This window comes from Cylas formicarius, unplaced genomic scaffold (assembly GCF_029955315.1).
Source record: "Cylas formicarius isolate icCylForm1 unplaced genomic scaffold, icCylForm1.1 PGA_scaffold_6__28_contigs__length_40554024, whole genome shotgun sequence".
NCBI classification, from domain to species: domain Eukaryota; kingdom Metazoa; phylum Arthropoda; class Insecta; order Coleoptera; family Brentidae; genus Cylas; species Cylas formicarius.
This window is the reverse complement of record NW_026844347.1, coordinates 11,793,950-11,813,211: the sequence shown is the minus strand read 5'-3', so window position 1 is coordinate 11,813,211 and position 19,262 is coordinate 11,793,950. Positions and strand designations below refer to the sequence as shown.

The window sequence follows — 19,262 nt, the reverse complement described above, 5'->3', positions numbered from 1 at the left end:
GCAGAGATGATATAGACAAATATAAGCGGTGGAGTTTGGGTATCGTTGTAGAGAGAAGTATTAAGATTGGAGACTATAGTGTACAGTTTTTTGTAATAATTCTGAATAATTTTCATTAGAAAGGTTATTTGTAATGGTACCTCTCATTGTTCATGGCCATTGTTTGCCGAAGGAGTTAAACAGAAACACAATACTCTTGTTAAAGTTACTGGATAAAAATGCTTTAGTAAAAAACTTAGAAACCAAGGAATGGAACGATATTTACTCCGCTACTAATACTAATAACGCCACAGAAAGGTTTGTAAACAAATTAAAACACTATATTGAAAAATGTAAGAAACTCGTGGATAAATTCGTGAATCACAAAAATAAACTTTACCACAAAATGAAGTTACTGCAGATACCAGGAGATGTTAATACTTATAAGAACTATCGAAATTTATTAAACACTACTACAGCGAAATAAATAAAAATGAATGCTCTTCACAATCGAAATGGAAGACAGAGACGTAATTCAATTAAAACAATTAAAACTTATGATGGTCATACGACTGATTTTAAAACAATTGCAAATAACATTTGTCAGAAATAGGGGAAAAATTAGCACAAAATATAAAATTACAACGAGATTGGTTACAGTACTAGAAAATTCATTTTATCTTTCAAAGATTACGGAAGGGGATGTACTAAGAACAATTAAAAACTTAAAAAAAAAGATTATGTCTCCTCTTAAATTCTTAATTATCAAATCGTTTTCAGAAGGAGTATTTCTGACAATTCTTAAGGAAGCTATGCATCTCTTTATAAAAATGGATGTAAAGACTGTGTGTCGAGTTACAGACCCATTTCACTGGTTTCTAGTTTACGAAAATATATTTGAAACAATATTTAAACAGAAGCTGGTAGATTACTTGGAAAAGTATGACATTTTGTTGAAAATTAGTATGGTTTCAGAGAAAAACGTTCGACAAACGATGCAGTAGCTGAATTAATCGATAACATTAACAAATGTATAGACAAAAAAAGCTTGTATATCTCTCTTGACCTGGCTAAAGCATTCGACACAGTCGACCACGAACAACTTTTAGCTTATCTGCACGATAGTTTCTTAGAGGCGTTCCATACCAGTTATTACAAAGTTACTCAAATAATCGAAAACAATGTGTTCAAATTCAAAATGTTACGAGTGAATTCCAATTGATAAAATATAGATAGACATCAAAGGACTGGTTGTGAGATTTGCTGATGACACCGCAGTTATTTGTAGTGCAGTAAACTGGACAGAACTTAAGTTAATCACTGAACAGGACTTTAAAACTGTATTGAGTTCCTTTGATAGTATGTTGTTGACTGTAAATTGTGAAAAAACATTTTTCTTAGCCTTTACAGAAACATCCTTACTTATAGTACATTAAGATTTACTATCAATCCCAAAATTGTCCAAATAAAATCCAAAGAACATATAAAGTATCTTGGTATATATCTGCATAGTCACCTAAAGTGGGATGTTCGGATTGCATATGTTGTAAAAAAGATTAGCGCCCTTTTAGCCTCATTGAAGTTTTTGGCTTCGATCTTATATTAGATATAGTATGACAGCCTGGGGAGGTGCATCTTTTTATCTAATGGATCAATTAGAAAAATTCAAAAATAATCATTAAAAGTATTTTACATGAAAACAGTGATGAATTTTATGATTTTGCCAAAATTCTCGACCCGCATCAAATATTCTGCCACAATCTGTTAATACATCAACACAAAAATAAACACACTCTTGTAAAAATCGACTATAAATACAATACATGGAACAAACTCAACAAACACACTGCCAGATTTCGAGAAGACTATGGCATCGAGATACGATACATACTTTTCTTCAAAATTGTATAATTGATTAATAAAGATATTAAAAAATCAAATTCTTTAGATTTATTTAAAGAGAAACTTTGGAAAACTGAGAAACCACGAACGTTATGCACGATTTCATAGATTCTCGAAATATGTATTTATTAGTCAGTATATAAAAAAAAATGAATATAATGAAAATAATTAACTTATTCTTTATATATATATATATATATATATATATATATATATATATATATATATATATATATATATATATATATATATATATATATATATATATATATATATATATATATATATATATATATATATATATATATATATATATATATTTAAATGATTCATTTAACTGATGATTTTATCTTGTTGGCTCAATTAACATGTTTTACATGTATTGGAACTTAAGACAAACTTTGTTAGTTTAGTCATAATTGTAATCCTATAGTTGATTGTTGATGGTGATATAGACAATTAATTGTGTTACAATTAATTAGTGCTCGCATGAGATTTCCATTCTGGGTTTATTTGTATTATATTTGCCGTATTATAAAAAAGTAGAATAACTGTATTTTATTTAATGTTTATTTGGTAAACACATAATAATAATAATAATAATTGTAATTATTATTATTGTGCATTCAAGCTACTCAAAATTTCGAGGATTAATTCAGAAGGCAATGTTTTCTTTTAACAAAAAGCAAAAAATTATAATATTCTCCTTTAGCTGGTATTATTAAGGCGGGAAAATATAACATCAATGTTGCTATCTATAGATATAAATTAACCGCAAATTCCGTATTATGAATTTTGTGTTAATATTACCTATTTATTAATGTTTACTTATTCTTTGACCATATTTACCATTATTAACTGTATTAAGCGGTATTATCGAAAAATGTACTGGAACTTGTGGCTCCTCCAAATTGAATATACCGACATCTGTTTTTTAAATAAGAGACAATCAATTATAATTAAAATTGAATTTTTTTATGTGAATCAATTTATTTTGTTGTTTTCTAATATGAATCTGTTTTAAATAAAACTATTTTTCTGCTCCCTGCTCTAAAATACAATCAAGCATACTGAAAGTGCGATACTTAAGTAATGAATTTCAAATCTCATCTATTTAAATTTATTATAATCAAAATAGAATATCTACCCCCAGAAAATGTTAAATATCTACATTGTGCGTGAGTTAAAAAAACTGTAATTTATGCCAGCCTCTAATAACCATGTTGTTGTATTTGGAGGTCACTTTTAGTGCGGAATAAATTTAGTATTACATAAAACGCTTCAATTCGTAACAAAAACTGAAAACGTTTGTCTTGTCGCGTTTCATTTCGGTTTTTGTCAAGAAACTAAGGAAGCGTATCCACATTCTTTTGAATTTTACCGCGATCCTGAAATATCCTTGAAAGTATTACGGCGGTCATTTTTTCGTTTATTTATTATGACATTATGTATGCGTGGAATATTCTTTTTCAAATGGCCGGTGGTAGATATCAAACTTCTGAAAGTGTCTAATTTAATTTAACTAAAATACTGACATTGCTTTTTTAAACTTTTATATACCATACAAAAAACATCTATTTTATTAAGTATTTGATTAAATAATTAAATAGTGTCCGTTAAGTTTCTTATACAGGGTGTCTCATCAGGAGCTTCGTCGATCTGTTATGAAAAAACTATATGTAGCAAAAATGTAAAAATTTGGAATTAAGTTAATGTTAGTTGGGTCAATCCGACCAAAATGTTTTCAAAATGGCCACACATCCAAGATATACCGAAAGTGGATCTCAATGTTCTTATTTTAAATGGAATGCCCTATGCAGGGTGACCCAGGATTTAACAGTCAAGACTTTTTTTTCCCATATGTACTAACTTGTTTTGTGCTCGAAATACAGGGTTTCAAAGTTTTTTTTTCGTTTTTTTATTAATTATTCAAAATCTTTTTTCTGATTTTGATATAATTTGACATTTTCATTTACTTTAATAATGGGGTTCTTTTAATATAATTAGAGAAAAAATATATTTCTAAAGACGTCGCAGACGGTAATCTAATTGATCAAATCTAATCGTTGAACACCACTAAAAAATAATTTTTGTTTGATCTCTTTAAAAAAAATTTGCAGCCTGTTTTGTTTTTGAAAAGAAATAAAAACGATTTCGATGAAAAAACATGGAAGGTCGTGGTCACGACAGCCCCATTCCTGGGCCTGCTCGTTGTCCTGATTAACCACCTTGGATCTTGTCGAATGGAGTACAATGAAAATCAAAGTTTATGAACGATAAAGGTACTCTACGAGAAATGAGTGTTTAACCAGCCCCAAGAAATTGAACTAGCGGTGTATCATCGTAGGTAACAACTTTTTTTTGAAAAAGGTGGCGATCATTTAGAATAATTTTTAGGAATTTTTCTTACCCATAATAATAACCATGGCGGGTTGTGGCTTAATCGTCAACTACTATGTACTAGTAAAAATACACGCCCCATAAAAATCATCGCATCACTTGTAATGTTAAAAAATGTTGTTTCTGCATTGCTATATTTTTTTATGAAATAATTTATGTATGGTGGGAACGGTTTGAAATGAAAATAAATCCACATGTCAGATTGAAAGAAAACTTTCATTCTTGAAAAATGCAATTAAAACAAAAAACAAGATCATACGAATTAAGCCAAAGTAAACTGGTTAGTATCGTGTATTTCTTCCCATAAAAAGCATATTGAAGAAACCTCCGTTCGCTCCCGACAGAATCTTTTGTAATCGTCCCCAAAAATTATGGAATCGGAGCGGATTTAGTGTTTTTAGTGTCTAGTGTTTTAAAGGTGTATTCGTCGTCGGCCCTTCGGTTTTTTCCTATTCAAGCCTGTGTAGAGGCCGGATGGTCCGCGGGGAAGCGGGAGAGGCCGTTTTTTTTGTTATCGGTCAAAGTCTATATTGAAAGCTGAGAATAAATGTCGGTAATAGCATTTTTGTTAACTGTTAGTGTGTCATCAAAAGAAAAAATTCCTCGACGGATGTCGGTAATGGGCGAATGGCCATAGTAGTCTTGCCCAACTGCTTGTAAAGAGCAAGGTGAAGAAGAAGCTCAACTAGGCTCAAAGAACATGCCTTAAGGCACTCATCAGCAGTTGCCGAATACAATCACGAAACCGTGCATAAAAATTTTATTCGATAAAACTAAAATTCTTGCATGTAATCAATTCTTCTACCAAAGAAAAATCCGGGAGTCTATAGAAATCTATAAGCAACCTAACAATCTTAACCCCGACTCAGGTCTCTACCTGTTACCAATATTGGAATCAGTCATCCGAGAAGGTGTTTATGCCCTTCATTTAGCTCCGCCCCCCTGAAACAATATAAAAGCAGATACATAGTAAAATGCGAGCCAGTTTTAGTCGATCTGACGAAGCCAACAGGATGATTAGCAGAACGTTACTACTTCGACTCAACAAAAAGCGACGCAGGAGGAATCCATAAGTTTTATAAAAAGTAGCATATTGAGAGGTTGGTCTATGTTTCTAATTGGTTTTCTATGTTGTTGAATTTACCATAACATATGCTCTATCAGATTTATGTAAGGCCTTCTTGCTGGGCAGTTCATAGCAGTAATGTTAACCCAAAAGGGACTATGTAGAGTTCAACCATCTCTCTTATGGACCAACCAACGGTTAAACTGACCCTTTTTGCAGCCACCAATTCTGTCCATTATACGACATGCATGTCATATGTCCCCAAACCATAGTTGAGTCTCTACCAAGGCTCTACTTCGGAATAAAATGGAGTGACATTCTCCATATCGTCCATATACAGGCATATATCTATCTGAGGCACATAAAGAGATTCTGGCCTCATCTGTAAAGAGAACATTGGACCATGTTTCGAGCCCTCAATTTACATGGTCCCTGGCGAATTGCAACCTAGTAGCACGGCGTTTCTTATACTTCAGCTTGCAACATCCTAGCTGTACAATGCCACTGTAAGCTGTAATGCGGTGGCGACTTTGCTCTTCCCTTGTAGTGTATTGTCCTGTTTCTCTGCTACTGTAGAGATGGTACCTTGCTGGTCATTCAGGAATTGTGTCATGTACTCAACAAAAAAACTGCTCCAATGGCCTCTTCAGTACACACTTGTTGCTCTGATATGTCAAATTGAAATATGGACAGTATTTAGGTTATTTACAATTTTTGAAATAACAAAATTGTCAATAAACCCATCGCTTCTTTTTATTCCTTCTAGACCTTTTATTGCATTGTTGGTGAAATATTTTTTGCACAGCTAATAAAAAATAAAAACCTGGAATAGGTAAGAAATTTTATGTGATGTAGCGTGTATATTTTAGTCTTCTCCGGCACTATGTGTTTTGAATTGCGAGATTATAGATATAACAAAAAGGTATAAAAAAAAACATTTTTATTCATTAAACCACATATTTTAACAGCAGTATGCAGAAACAGAAACAAAAAAGCCGCTAACAGCGTCTTGATTAAAGAAAAAAATTACTCTGCCGAAGCATAACAAAATCCCGAAGCGCGTAATTTGTTTCGTCAAATCGTGTGAAATTAAATGACACTTCAACAAAAAGACAATTACCGAAATAAATAAACACAAATAACAACAACTCCGAATTATGGAGTAACAAAGCCACATGTCACAATTTTACTCTTTGCTTTCTGATAATGTACCGGGGTCTTGTATACTATCCAACGAATGTAAGTCTCCAGTGTTGCATGGAATGCTTGGTATCTGCCATCCTTGCGTGGAAAAGCCGGAATACTCCGGCTTGCTGGGATTAAGCGGAAGAGGCAAGTTAATTATAGGTGTCTCGTCAATCCTATCTATTAATGTCTCCTCCGACTTAACATCAGGAATGTCCTGCAAAAATGGCAAAACAAAATCTTCCTTCGTTGTGGTTTTTACATCAACTGCTATTTGGATAGGCGCGGAGGAAGGCATCAGGGGAGACTCTGTGATATTACAAGAAGTTGCCAAAGGGCTAAACGGGTCCGGAGTAAAGCTGGGTGTCGGCGATGATCTTTTTTCGGGTGTAAGTAAATCAGCTATGCTGTTATCAGCGCTTAGGTCTGATAGATCAATATCGTAATTGATTTTGGAGAGACCCAGTGAGCTGTTGTCGTCGGGCGTCATACCATCAACGGAATGTTTGCTGTTAGCGGAATTTACGAGGCCAGAAACTTTTGACTGGTTGAGTCCGTCGGGGAATGACATAAAGGGCATTATATCGAGATTCAAATTAGACTTTTTTTGGTCGTTCCGACTTGCAAGCGCAATGTTTGACATTAACGTGCCAGTAGGTTTATTTGTCTTTTGAACCCCGGCAGTGATGGCTTCGGGTAATTTTCTTGGTTTAATAACAAACGGGGTTCTTTCTAGCAGTGAAGAAACTCCTTGGTTAATTTCATCCTAAAAGAAAAAACATTGTTCAATCGTTAAAAATTGCATCCATTGCAATACAGGTAACTAAAAATATTATAGAGGAGATCTCGAGTGTAACAAACATTTGCCGAGGAGTCAAAATGTTACCAGCTTCGAGTTTGACCAAAACCATATATATAGCCTAGGAAGGATATTTATATTAGTGAATTTGAAGTGCTCAGACTTTTGGCAATAGGGTAACACTCGAGATATTCCTTTAGTAATATAATTTTCGTGTACCGGTAGAGAAGGAACTAACTCTTTATTTTAATTTAATTGGTTCAGAACAGAAACAAATTACAGCAGGATTCTGGTGTATTCCGTTTCAAATAACCCAAAAAAGCATCATTTAAATTAACCAATGATAAAAAAAATCTATTCCATAACATATTTTCAAAGTTCCAAGCACATTGTCGCACTTAGCACATAGTTAAAAAATTTTCGAGAGAAGGGTGCTAATAAAACAAGCAAACCAAATAATTCTTATAAATTTCAAATTTGCTTTGTCTTCTTTGAATGCAACGGTAAACATATGTGGTCAAATCTGTTTAATTCTGGAATTTGTTCAATAACTTAGTAGGGCGTGTGTAGAAAAACATATTTTTTTATAATAAATTTAATTTAACAAAACAGAAATTGCCAATCGTATAAAACATCTCCTCCAAAAAGTAAGACAAAAATTAATTAGTTAAGATAATTAACTACCTATAAAATAAGCGTAGCTATACAGATATCTTAAATTTTTATTGCAATCTTCTTGACACGTTTGAACTATTGAGTTGAGTTGAGTGTGTCTTGTAAGATATGAAACTGTGCAGTTTTGTACTTTATTTGTACAAAAAGATCATAAAACAGTACATCTTTTTTGATCTTAAGTGTCCCTCCATATACTTCTAAAAATTTTGGAGGAATAGTCAGACATAAATGACTATATATAATTAAGGTTACTAGGTTATTTTAACTATTTTTGTACAAAAACTAAATATTGTAAAATAAAGTTTTTTCTTTTTGTCGACCTATCTTCCAATTATTTAAAAACTATCCTTGTCTATGGAGCTTTAGATATTCATTTTCATTTAACTTTTTGCCGCTTAAACATGATTGAAAAATTGATAAATTAAGAATGTGCTGTATAAACTTAATTAGTTAAATGTTTTTTTATCAGTTAATTTACATTTTTTTGATAAAACTTGAGGGTTTTTATAGTTTTTGTTTCTGATTCTTTAGTGCAAATTGAAGAGTTTTAATTCTAAAACAATGAAATGCCTAGGAAACTGCAGGATAAAATAAAATATACGTTCAAAATTTATTTAAATCTGCAAGATGATTACTTATTATTTGCAATCTGTTTTATGCCAAAAGAAAAAAACAAATTTATTTGGAACTTTTTAGATATGCTTCTCGTTTATCTATTGCAAAGTTCTTTAGATAACTTTACAACTCCGAATATTATAAAATCAACTACTATGTTAAATATTCAAAGGAACACCAGTTTATTTACAAAAATAGCTATCCGTTTAAGGAATAAAAAAATGCAGCTAATCATAAAAAAATGGAATAGAAAAATGTCAAGAACTACACCCAAATATATATTTTTTATTTGACCGGATTTATTATATGCTGACAAGAAATAATTTTTTTAATAATTTTTTTTGTTATTTCATATTATTTATTTATTTATTATCATGTTTACTATTTAACTGTCTGCAATGCATTGGTAAAACATTATACAGCAAACTTTCAAACAAAAATCTTCAACTTTACTTCGAAACACATTAACAAAACCAACAATAAAACTACACAACGCCGCATATATTTTATTCAATGCCACGTCGTTATACCTTCAAACTTTTCATTTCGTCCATCAGTTTCCTTTTCTCCTCCTGCACAAGGTTGTTTCGTTCCTTCAAATTATTTAATAATGCCAAATGCTCACAAAGTTGATGCATACCTTCACAGGCGACCAACGCCGACTCCCAGGCGCTAATCGTTGTTACTTTGCCCGACATATATGCGTCGAATTCTTGTTCCGGCATATTCAGAGAATCGGCTGTTAAGTTTTCGATAAAGGAAACAGCGCAGCACTAAAATAAAGAACGATTATTTGCGTCAAAGGGCGAGTCTTTAATCAAGTCGATTATAAGGTTTCATCGTGGAGATTTAAGATTACTTTTCTATTTAATATGTAAATAGTTCAGTTCTATTTGCGGGCATTAGATTGCCTTTATCTGCAAAAATTTGCGAAGTATTGATGTTTAGCGATTTTATGCATTTTGAAATAAATCGCTGTAGAACAAATTAAATTAAACTTTTCTTTTTAACAAAACAGGCCTTTATCATGTGGTCTATAAATCAAAAATATTTTGGGTAAAAGATTAAGAAAGGGTAAATTTTGGTTAGTTTTGTAACAGTTTAACTTAAATTAATTTTTTCTAGATATCGCTGTAGAACAAATTAAATTAAACTTTTCTTTTTAACAAAACAGGCCTTTATCATGTGGTCTATAAATCAAAAATATTTTGGGTAAAAGATTAAGAAAGGGTAAATTTTGGTTAGTTTTGTAACAGTTTAACTTAAATTAATTTTTTCTAGATATTGTTAAAAATTTGGCAATGTACTTGTACTCTGTTAGCCAGAAGTAGATTAGCAATATTAAGTCCAGTGTGTGTATGGTTTTTCAAAAGGTTGACATTTTTTCAAATTAAGTAACTAGAAATAAAAATTTTTATCTATTTGCTTTTCTTCATTTCAAACCAAGACCAAAAAATCGTCCTAAAATGTCTAATTTTCAAAAATTCAGGATAGTAAAGGTTTATTTGTTACTAACTATCGAATTTGAGGAAGAATAAGTAATAATAACTAAACATTATACTAAAGACAATCTGCCATGAGAAAATCCGTTAAATCTGAAAAAATATCGACATTAAAAAGGTCAGTAGCGTCTCTTTTTAATTGCAATAATATTGGTGAGGACCAAATATATATGAGTGGCTTATCTTCAATTACTTCCAAAACTTGAGCCAAATTGTCACAATCTGGACAAATTTTGAAGTAGTTGCGACCTGCTTTGCTACACTTACATGCTTTGCTAACAACACTTTTATTAATTACAAGAAATTTTAGAGTGGTGGCTTAGAGTATAGTGCGAGCAATAAATTTATTTTTGTGTTCATCCAATTTCATTGATGACTGCAGGAAGAAGCGGCCGATGTTAAATTGTTTCCTACGTGCTAATTTTTTGAGGCACTGGTGCCTACATAGATGTTCAGTTCAAATCGCTTTATCGCCAGAATACTTTTTTTTGTAGAAAATTTAAGGTTGCCTGCTCGAATGACATCGCGTAGCAACAAGAATTGTTTCTTTTGTGCAATAATTTTATCTGGTATTCAAGAAATCTTTTCTTTCATAGGAATAAGCAGAGATATTTGCTTGCCTTGGTATGCCTCTAGGAATGACCCAAAGGTCCAATCTCTTTAACAACTAGACAAAATTTATATTTCATGTATCCTATATAGTCATTTTTACAGTAAGAGTAACGAGTTACCTAGAAGAAAATTTAGAAAAAGATAAAGAACTGTATTGCTAAATTTGCAAATTATCAGAAAAAAAGTTTTTTTATCTAGTCTATACAATGAACACTTCATATTTAAGTGGATGAATGGACAGAACATCACCCTCCTTGTGCTGCAAGAGTATTATGCATACGTCCATTAAAGACGTCAACTATTTTTATAATCTTGAACAATCTCTTTTTCACAACATACAATATGGAGATTGTGGACAAATCTTTCAAATTTGTACTCGAAAAAAGAAACAATAAATATTCTAAACTCATGAAATTTATATTGCTAATTAGCCTCTAATAATTAGGGCACCAAATGCAAGTAGATTTTTTTTCAAACGAGATCAGCTCGTGAATCACCATTGAGAGTGCTGTGAATTAAACAGTCATGTTTCAAGACATAATTTTTTGAAGTTCGATTATAGTGCTTTTGTAAAAATGCATTTGTTTCATATATATGTTTCAGGGCGGTCACTAATGAAGCAATGCTAAATTAAACTGAAATTACAATTACATTCCACTTTTTCACATAATACATAATTCTGTTTTTTTTTTTGGCAAATTATGATAGAGATGATTTCTAAGCAAAAAGGATACACTACATATAATTTGAGATATTTTTTGGTGGATATCCCTTAAGGCATTTTACTAGTCCCTGTAGTATGCAATTTTATTTACATTCAGCAATAGTTATATCTATTATAGTTTCCCAAATAGGTAAATCCATTTTGGGCCACAATGTATAACCATGATAGGATAATTTGACTATTAGTTCAAACTTTAAAATGTTTAGTTTTAGTTAGAAAATATTAAATTATTTTAATCTCTTATATACCATATAAATAACTTTATTTTATTTTTTTTTAATCACAGGTATAATTTCTATTTTAAATGGAACGCCCATTTCAATAAGTTTCTGCACGAAAATATATCAATATCTTCATATTATCAGCAAATTTGAAAATATTGCACTGGCTGTTAAAGAAAAGTGACGAATGTAAAAATTTGAAACGACATAGAATCACAAAATATTGAAAAAAACGCAAGTTTGGTCAAATAACATGAAAAGCAATACAATAAAATGCAAAATTGTAATTGGTAGGATTGAAACTTTACCCGAAAGATTACCTTTGACATCTTAATTATTCTAAAGAGAATAACTTACTAAATTTGTAAAATAGTATCCAGCTTCTCCTTGCATTAATCTTGAATCCTTACAAAATCTTGTAACATACAAAATATTACTTTTAAGTCTCGCAGGATTCGCTTTAAGTACCACAAATATTAGAGCAGGCAAAAACTCATCAGCGCTCACGGGACCTCCTAAAAAAAGTAAACATGTTTTACATTTGTAATTGGGTAACTTTTTCAATAAACATAAAATACTATCGTCAAACATGAAATTCGTTTTGGTTTTCCATATTGGCGGTTCACGCACCAACATTTTTATAACATTATTTACTATCAATGTGAATTTTCAAAAAAACAAAAGTGTTATGTTGAAAACTGGCGAAAGTATGAGTCTCTAACTTCACGATAATCATCAAAGTACTGTGAAGTGGTTTTCTTTATTCGCAAAACAGTGAAGCAAATATTTAATTATCCTATTTTCCTAAGCAATCGGTATTATCAGTCTACTTGCTCATGATGTTATTTAGAAATGCTAAAAATTTACAATAACTTTTTAACGGTTTATCGCAATTTGCATTTGCAAACAAAAACACTAAAAGAAGATCCAAAGAAATAATTACTTTATTTTACATTCCCTGCTTTTCAATTTGCTAATATTAAACAATTGTCAAGAGAATATTTCTTGCAATTTTTAAAATATGGTTCACAAGATCTAGCAGACATGCAATAAAACATCCTTAATACCTTGACAATGCTGGAGGACTTCGACAACACTTCTACAACATTTAACGACACATTCTAACTTTTCCTGAGGAGCTTTCATAGAATCCATACCCAATAAATCGTTTATTGCCGTATATACTAAATCTCTTACTTCCAGGCTGGTTTCGCTTATACAGCAATCCAAATGATGAGCATTAACCCAGGTAAGTTTTCGTATCCTATCTTGTATGGACAGATCTTTTTCCTCGTCATTAGTTGTTTGCGGGCAAAATAACCAACTGTCAAAAAGTAAAAAACCAGTCCAAAACGAAAAATAGAACAAAGGAAACCAACCTGTATAAAACAACCATGCCGTATCGTTCAAAGAAGTTGACTAGCTGCGTTTTCACTTCTGCATTTATTGGATATGAGTTAACCCTGGACTCGTACAAATTGTAATATGTTTGTGCCATTTCGGCAATTTCTTCAATAGGTTTTGCTTCAATCTCGTTTTGAATTTTTGTTGTGAAAGACCTAACACATTTAAAGAAATCTTTGGTCAAGTGTTCATCCAACGCTCCGTAATCTTTAAAAAACTCTGCCGCTAGTTTCTCTGCATCTGGATTGGACTGTCTAATACTCACATACTTTTCAGGCTTTCCAGAGTCTAGAATATAAAAGAAATGTAGCACCAAATCTGATCAATTCAAACATATAAAATCATTTTAAAACAATTGTGTGTAAACATACCGCACCAATGCAAATAACCACAAATAGCGAAATAAGTTACCTTTGGTACTAGAAGCTTTCCGAAAAACTGGTAAGCTTTTCAAATACTTTGTTTTCTTGTCAGTCTGTTGACGTTTTTTCTCTTCAAATTTACTGAAACCTGACACATGGCCCTTGTACGGTTCATCTCGAGATTTCTGTTGTCTCTCCCTCTCCATCTGATTTCGGTAACATTTTGAGCAATAACCTAAGTTGAAAAATTTTATAAGATTATAACTTAAGAAGTATATTCGGTGCTGCAGCTGCAAATTTTGATAATTATTAATAAAGAATATCTCATTTTTCTTAACATAGGAATTATAATACAGTTACTAGACAAATGTTATTTTACTTTTGGTAATACCTGAGCAGATGGACAAGGCATTGATTGGTACACCCATTACACTATAATTTACTAAATACAAAATATTGAATTTTTTATGTTAAGTAAAAAGCTACCTATAAAATAGTTATATTCTAAATAATGAGAACATATTTTATTTGGCATTGGTTTAGTATTAATGTATAATACAATTGTGTAAATATTAATAGAGTATTTCAAGCATAGTATAAAACTAAAGATAGAACCGATTAATGAAAACAAATTTATAGCACACTGATGTGTAAATACTGTTTTATTTCTCGAATAAATTTCGTTACTAGTTTAAGAAGTAAGTGTTAGAAAACTTTTAAGTTCTAATTATCTTATCTATTAAGTGAACCATGCGAATTTCATTTGATTTTTTTAGTTATGAAGGTTTCCCAGATAAGTGCTCGTATCAACATAATTTAGTCGTAAAATAATTTAAGCCAAATTAAGTCTAGCGGAAACAGAAACTGTTTTCAAAGCCATCATTTTGGAATATTCTACAAATACCATGTCACTTTTGAGTCGTAAACCACGTTAAAATAAATTTAAAAAAAAAAACACTTCCTTGATATATTATGACAAAAGGAAGGTCAACGTTTGAATTAATTGAACTAAAAAGTAAAATTATTAAAACTTCCAACGCAACAACTGCACAATAAACTATCATTCGTGCTCTGCAACTCCATTAATGTTGTCATAATTAAAAAGGTCCTTAGTATCACAATCTAAAATTTTTAAGTAGCTATAAAGGAAATCAGGATACGTATTGATCATTACTCTTTAACCGCTATAGTCAATTTCACTATTTTAAAGGAAGACAAGTTTTTAGATTGTATTTTTTAGCATAATAATAGTATATTTCGAAGCACGAGTTTTGTTTTGGCAAGAGAGGAACGAGTGTTTAATAAACGAGTTACTTAAAAAGTTTAGCAAACGTGTTGTATACTATAATTTTCTAGCACCATTAGTTGTTGGGTATATTTTTACAAAACAACAACAATATATTCACTGACTGACAGAAGTGACTGACGGGGTCGCATTTGTAAGTAACGAAACTGACGTTGGTATTTTAGAGAAAGGGTCTGTTGGTCTCTGTTTTGCAAAAATGTGTCCAAAAACCAATAGGCATAGAAAAAGTATGGCATGCAATATCTTTATAAACTTCTTTAGACACTCGCTAAAGTGATGCCCAAACAAGCTAGTGACTAAAGTGCCGTTTATAAAACTTGTGTAATATATCAATTAAACCACTTCTACTTTAAGTTTTGCATATACATATATATATATTAAATTAGATGACATTTTCTTAATATGTCAAAGTCTATGCAAATGCAAAAAAAAGATGATTATTAACATATTGTGAGTGACGTTAGATGATATTTTACTCGGTACTAATTCGTTGATACTTTCGAAGCTTTCAGCAATTTTACACTTCAAATAAAAAATGTTATTCTTATTAAACATATCTATTTTTTGAATTATTCAGGTACAAGCAAGTCATATAGAATTAAAATGTATCGATTTCTAATTGAAATCCTTAAATTTACCACTCTGTTTAATTAAAACTATACAATTTAAGAAAAATCTGCAAAAACATAACGATATCAGATAAATATTGAGCCCTCATACGCCGAAATCCTTGTCCAAATATGTTTTCCAATTTGCGGATATGTACGTTTGAAAACAGGCCACAATTTTTAACACGTTCTGAGAGTCCATCAGCAGTTTGCTTATTTTTCAAATGATTCTATTCTATGTACAACTATAGACCACGAGCTCATATTTACTTTGAAGATGGCTGGAAGTGAACCTTCCTTTCCTTCAAAAGTCTTGGTAGTTGTCCTCCAATTTCTATGTGTGGGGGGCTAGTTGATTGTTAATTTTTTATTTCTAGTGCGAAAATATAATAGCAATTATACAACTTTTATTTAGTCTTATGAAATCACCGTCCCTCGTGGTTGAAATGGCACTCCAAATTTAAATTAACTTAACGATGAGAGGTTTGTTTATACTAAAAAATGATAAGCTAACAGCATATCCTTGTCTGAACAACACATAAGCTGAAGTATTTATTTTTTAATTAAAAAAAAAAACAAAAACCACATTAAGTGTTGTAAGTAAATTTTATATACGTCCCGTTAAGCAATGGCCGTCAACTTTTTTGTCAGAATAGAAACATATACTTCATCATTTATGGGAGTATCTGATATCATGGTGTAACATATGGCGTTTTGCTAGAGTCTTCCCGAGATGTCAAGTGTGCTTGGGTGATTATTTTAATTATTTTGGTTGTCTACTTTTATACATTTTATAACCTGCAGCTTGCAAAACTGATATTGAAATTTTACTCTTCAACTACAAACAAAATCGAGCCTTCTATAGTTCTCAAAGCTGAATAGCCTTGTTCTGAAGCCATTTCATAGTTTTTGAATTTTTGAAATTTATAACAGTTAAGACACTACAGCAATGGGGGTGTATACCGAAATTTAATTTTATTAACCAATTACCCAATAAATGAAATTAACAAATGCTAAATTTATCCGAAGCGTCAAAATACATACCATCCCAATCCGCGTTGCCATAAAACCCGCATCCAGCTTTGCATTCGAGATCTGCCTGATTTATTCTTAATGAGGGTTGCTTGGTGGCGTACATCATGTACTTGTACGAACGCTGTAAAGGTATGATGGGCATGTTAATCGAAAAACGACTAAAAGTGAATTTAACTGAGAAGATCCGGTTGACTATATTATATAGATGAAACTTATTTGTTAGTGGAAAGCAAAAAAGCATATTTCCTGATTTCGCCCATTACGGATCAAGGCAGCGATCGCACAAATAAACCCGCAGTTCTTTTACACACTTTGAAAGCACGTGTAATTGTGGTAACTTGTCGAATCCGCAAGAGTTTGGTAAATCGACTGGCGAGTTTGCACAGAAGATGATATGGAATGCATTTAGATCCGCCATTTACACTATAATTTAACCGATACCGACAATCTTTCGACTAATAGAGCAGCAGCGCAAATTTCAAATCAATTAGTTACACGCGCGAGACAATTCGGCGACGATAGATACTTTTGAACTCACTCCAAATAAATCAGGATCAGTTGGTTTTATATTTTACTGCCGCTGATAAGTTTGTTTCGAGTAAATAGAAACGCATTAAGGCATAAAAGATACAGCACAATGAAAATTTTCTTACGATTAATTTGTAGGTTTGGCAAAAAATGAAAAAGGAAAATATTTTTTAAATATCACTTCTACAATAACCGCTAACTTTTAAAGGTTTATCAAAAAAAAGCGCCACGTTTATCTGTCTGCCAAATATTGTCTAGAGCTTTCGGCGAGTATTAACGCATGTTATCTTACCAAGATAAAAATATACAATTAAAATGGTTTTCGAAAAAAAATGACCTAGTTTTTTATCTGCTTTGAATGTAGAAAATTTCAGCGGTGCACAACTGAAATAACAATTGTGTAATGTATAGCAGAAGTTTTTAAAATAATAATGAAAAATGAACGTAATTATATACAAAATTATTTATGCATGAACATATTGCCCCACATCGCCCTAGGTAATCTACCAATTAGAAACACAAAAATATATATAATATTCAGTTACTTTTTTTTTATGAATACCCATTTTTTTGAAATAAACTATTCCCTGTTTTCATTTGGACATAACTTTAGAAGTTAATGCACAAAGAGGAAATAGGGTTGATATTGCTATCAATAATAACCAAATTTATTAAGAAGTCTGTCAAATAACAACCAGACGGCCAGTAAATACTACTATCACCATAACAAAATTAGTATCTTATTAATTCAAAATATTTTATCAGCGCGGCAATTATCATAAAGACTAAAGTGCCCAGTTCATTTAAACTTAATGGCAAAGTCTTTCAAGACATGGTCGTAAATATTTAACCAGGATTAGTTATTTTTCCAACTGTAAATAGATGGATATCACAAGTAAATAAGTGGGTCAAAATCAATTTTATTATTAGTAGCAACTAGGGCCGCAAAAAAGTTTCTGCTTGAGAATCAACCTCACCTTCTGTTTCGATGCCAATAGGAATGATTTCAAGCAAATATTAAACTCTAGGAAAAATGATAAACATAACTATACAGATACAAAACGAAAGCTCATCCAGAAAAAGTTGGCTTTTTGCATAATTATATTGCTTCAAATTTTAAATTCCGCTAACAGCTAACAGACAGAAAATATTTTCACAGGTCAAAACCAGAGCCCATTTTGCTTTGTTAATCATTTTAAAAATGCTTATCTATTATTTAATACCAAAACTAATAGATTTCATCAGTATGTTGTCTTATTGCGAAACATATCTAAATTTCACTAAGAAAAAGTTAACTTGTACAATCTCTGATGAGTTCATCATTCCAAATAAACCTTTTATGTACTAACATTGATAACATGCTTTGAGTCTACTGTTCACCAATCAGAGATGTAGATTTCCTTTAATATCCTTGACCACAACATACCTAAAATGCTTTGAGGTTATGTAAAATAGAACTCCCAACAGATGTTTTTGAGCTAGATTCTGATAACAGTCTGACAGTGTTTCATGTATGGTTTGTACCTGTTTAAATTGCTGTGGTTTACTGTCTTTTGCACTATTTATCAAGGTCTAAACTCCAAAAATATCTGGGGAACGGCTGAAACATCCCGTAGCAAAATTTTATTCCGTAGGTATTGAAAATTAATTTATCACATTGGCGACAAGGTGAAAAATGTCAACTAAATATATTTTTTAAATTGCAGCATATTAATCAATTCAACCCATCCAATAAAAAATAATCAACTTACCAACTTTTATTAACAAACAGGATACTTTTATTTAAATTTTCATGATCATTTTAATGTTTTTGACATCTTGCTCTAATAACTGAGGTTATGTTCGCCCACGGAACATGTTTTCCTTTTTTTTGTTTTACCTTAGTCGGGTAATCTTATTCGAGAGACATTTGCCCAATACAAACTCCGACGCAGCCACTGATGATATTTTGATGTTTGTCAGCTCTAATTATCACGTCGTACGTCATTCTATGAATCCTTGCTGTCTTGCAAAAAGGAACCCAAAAACTAAGGGCGTAGAAAAATTATAGTATGGAACACAGTAATCAACTTCTTCATGATTACATATTTTTCACTTAGAAATTTTCCCATTGGAAAAATTACTTTACTGGAAACAGCAGCAATGTCTTGTTTATTATTAGTTAAGCAAATCCGTCTTAATATATATTAAAACGTCGCTAGGCCACTGGCGCACGAAAAAATAATAATTACAATAATAAAACAGTTGCAAAAAAATTTTTTTGATTGTCATTCCATAAATCTTTACGCACTTCCCAGGGTCCGCTGATCCGGACACAGGGGAGAATATTGAAGCCGGGG

The 19,262-nt window shown here is 31.5% G+C and overlaps 1 protein-coding gene across 2 annotated transcripts; it reads right to left on the bottom strand.

Annotated features, from left to right (window-relative positions):
• Positions 1–6,282: 6,282 nt before the first annotated feature.
• Positions 6,283–18,803, bottom strand: LOC132703830 (rab5 GDP/GTP exchange factor). Of its 2 annotated transcripts, XM_060673331.1 has the most exons (8): positions 18,675–18,803; positions 16,405–16,516; positions 13,496–13,681; positions 13,060–13,372; positions 12,748–13,004; positions 12,038–12,195; positions 9,152–9,394; positions 6,283–7,298 (listed from the first exon to the last, which is right to left on the bottom strand). In XM_060673331.1, the coding sequence occupies exons 2-8, from the start codon at positions 16,499–16,501 to the stop codon at positions 6,534–6,536; spliced, it is 2,019 nt and encodes a 672-aa protein (XP_060529314.1). In that variant the 5' UTR covers positions 16,502–16,516; positions 18,675–18,803; the 3' UTR covers positions 6,283–6,533. The 2 variants fall into 2 exon arrangements, with proteins under 2 accessions (XP_060529314.1, XP_060529313.1); XM_060673330.1 differs by lacking the exon at positions 18,675–18,803 and having other exon boundaries at positions 16,405–16,830.
• Between the last annotated feature and the right edge of the window lie 459 nt (positions 18,804–19,262).

Coding starts and splice junctions, on each gene's coding strand:
- LOC132703830 (XM_060673330.1), bottom strand. CDS start 16,636: ATGCTTTTTTGCTTTCCACTAACAAATAAGTTTCATCTATATAATATA. Junction 13,373..13,495: donor GAAAGCTTCTAGTACCAAAG/GTAACTTATTTC, acceptor TTTATATTCTAG/ACTCTGGAAAGCCTGAAAAG. Junction 7,299..9,151: donor ACGAAATGAAAAGTTTGAAG/GTATAACGACGT, acceptor TTTTTCTTTTAG/GATGAAATTAACCAAGGAGT.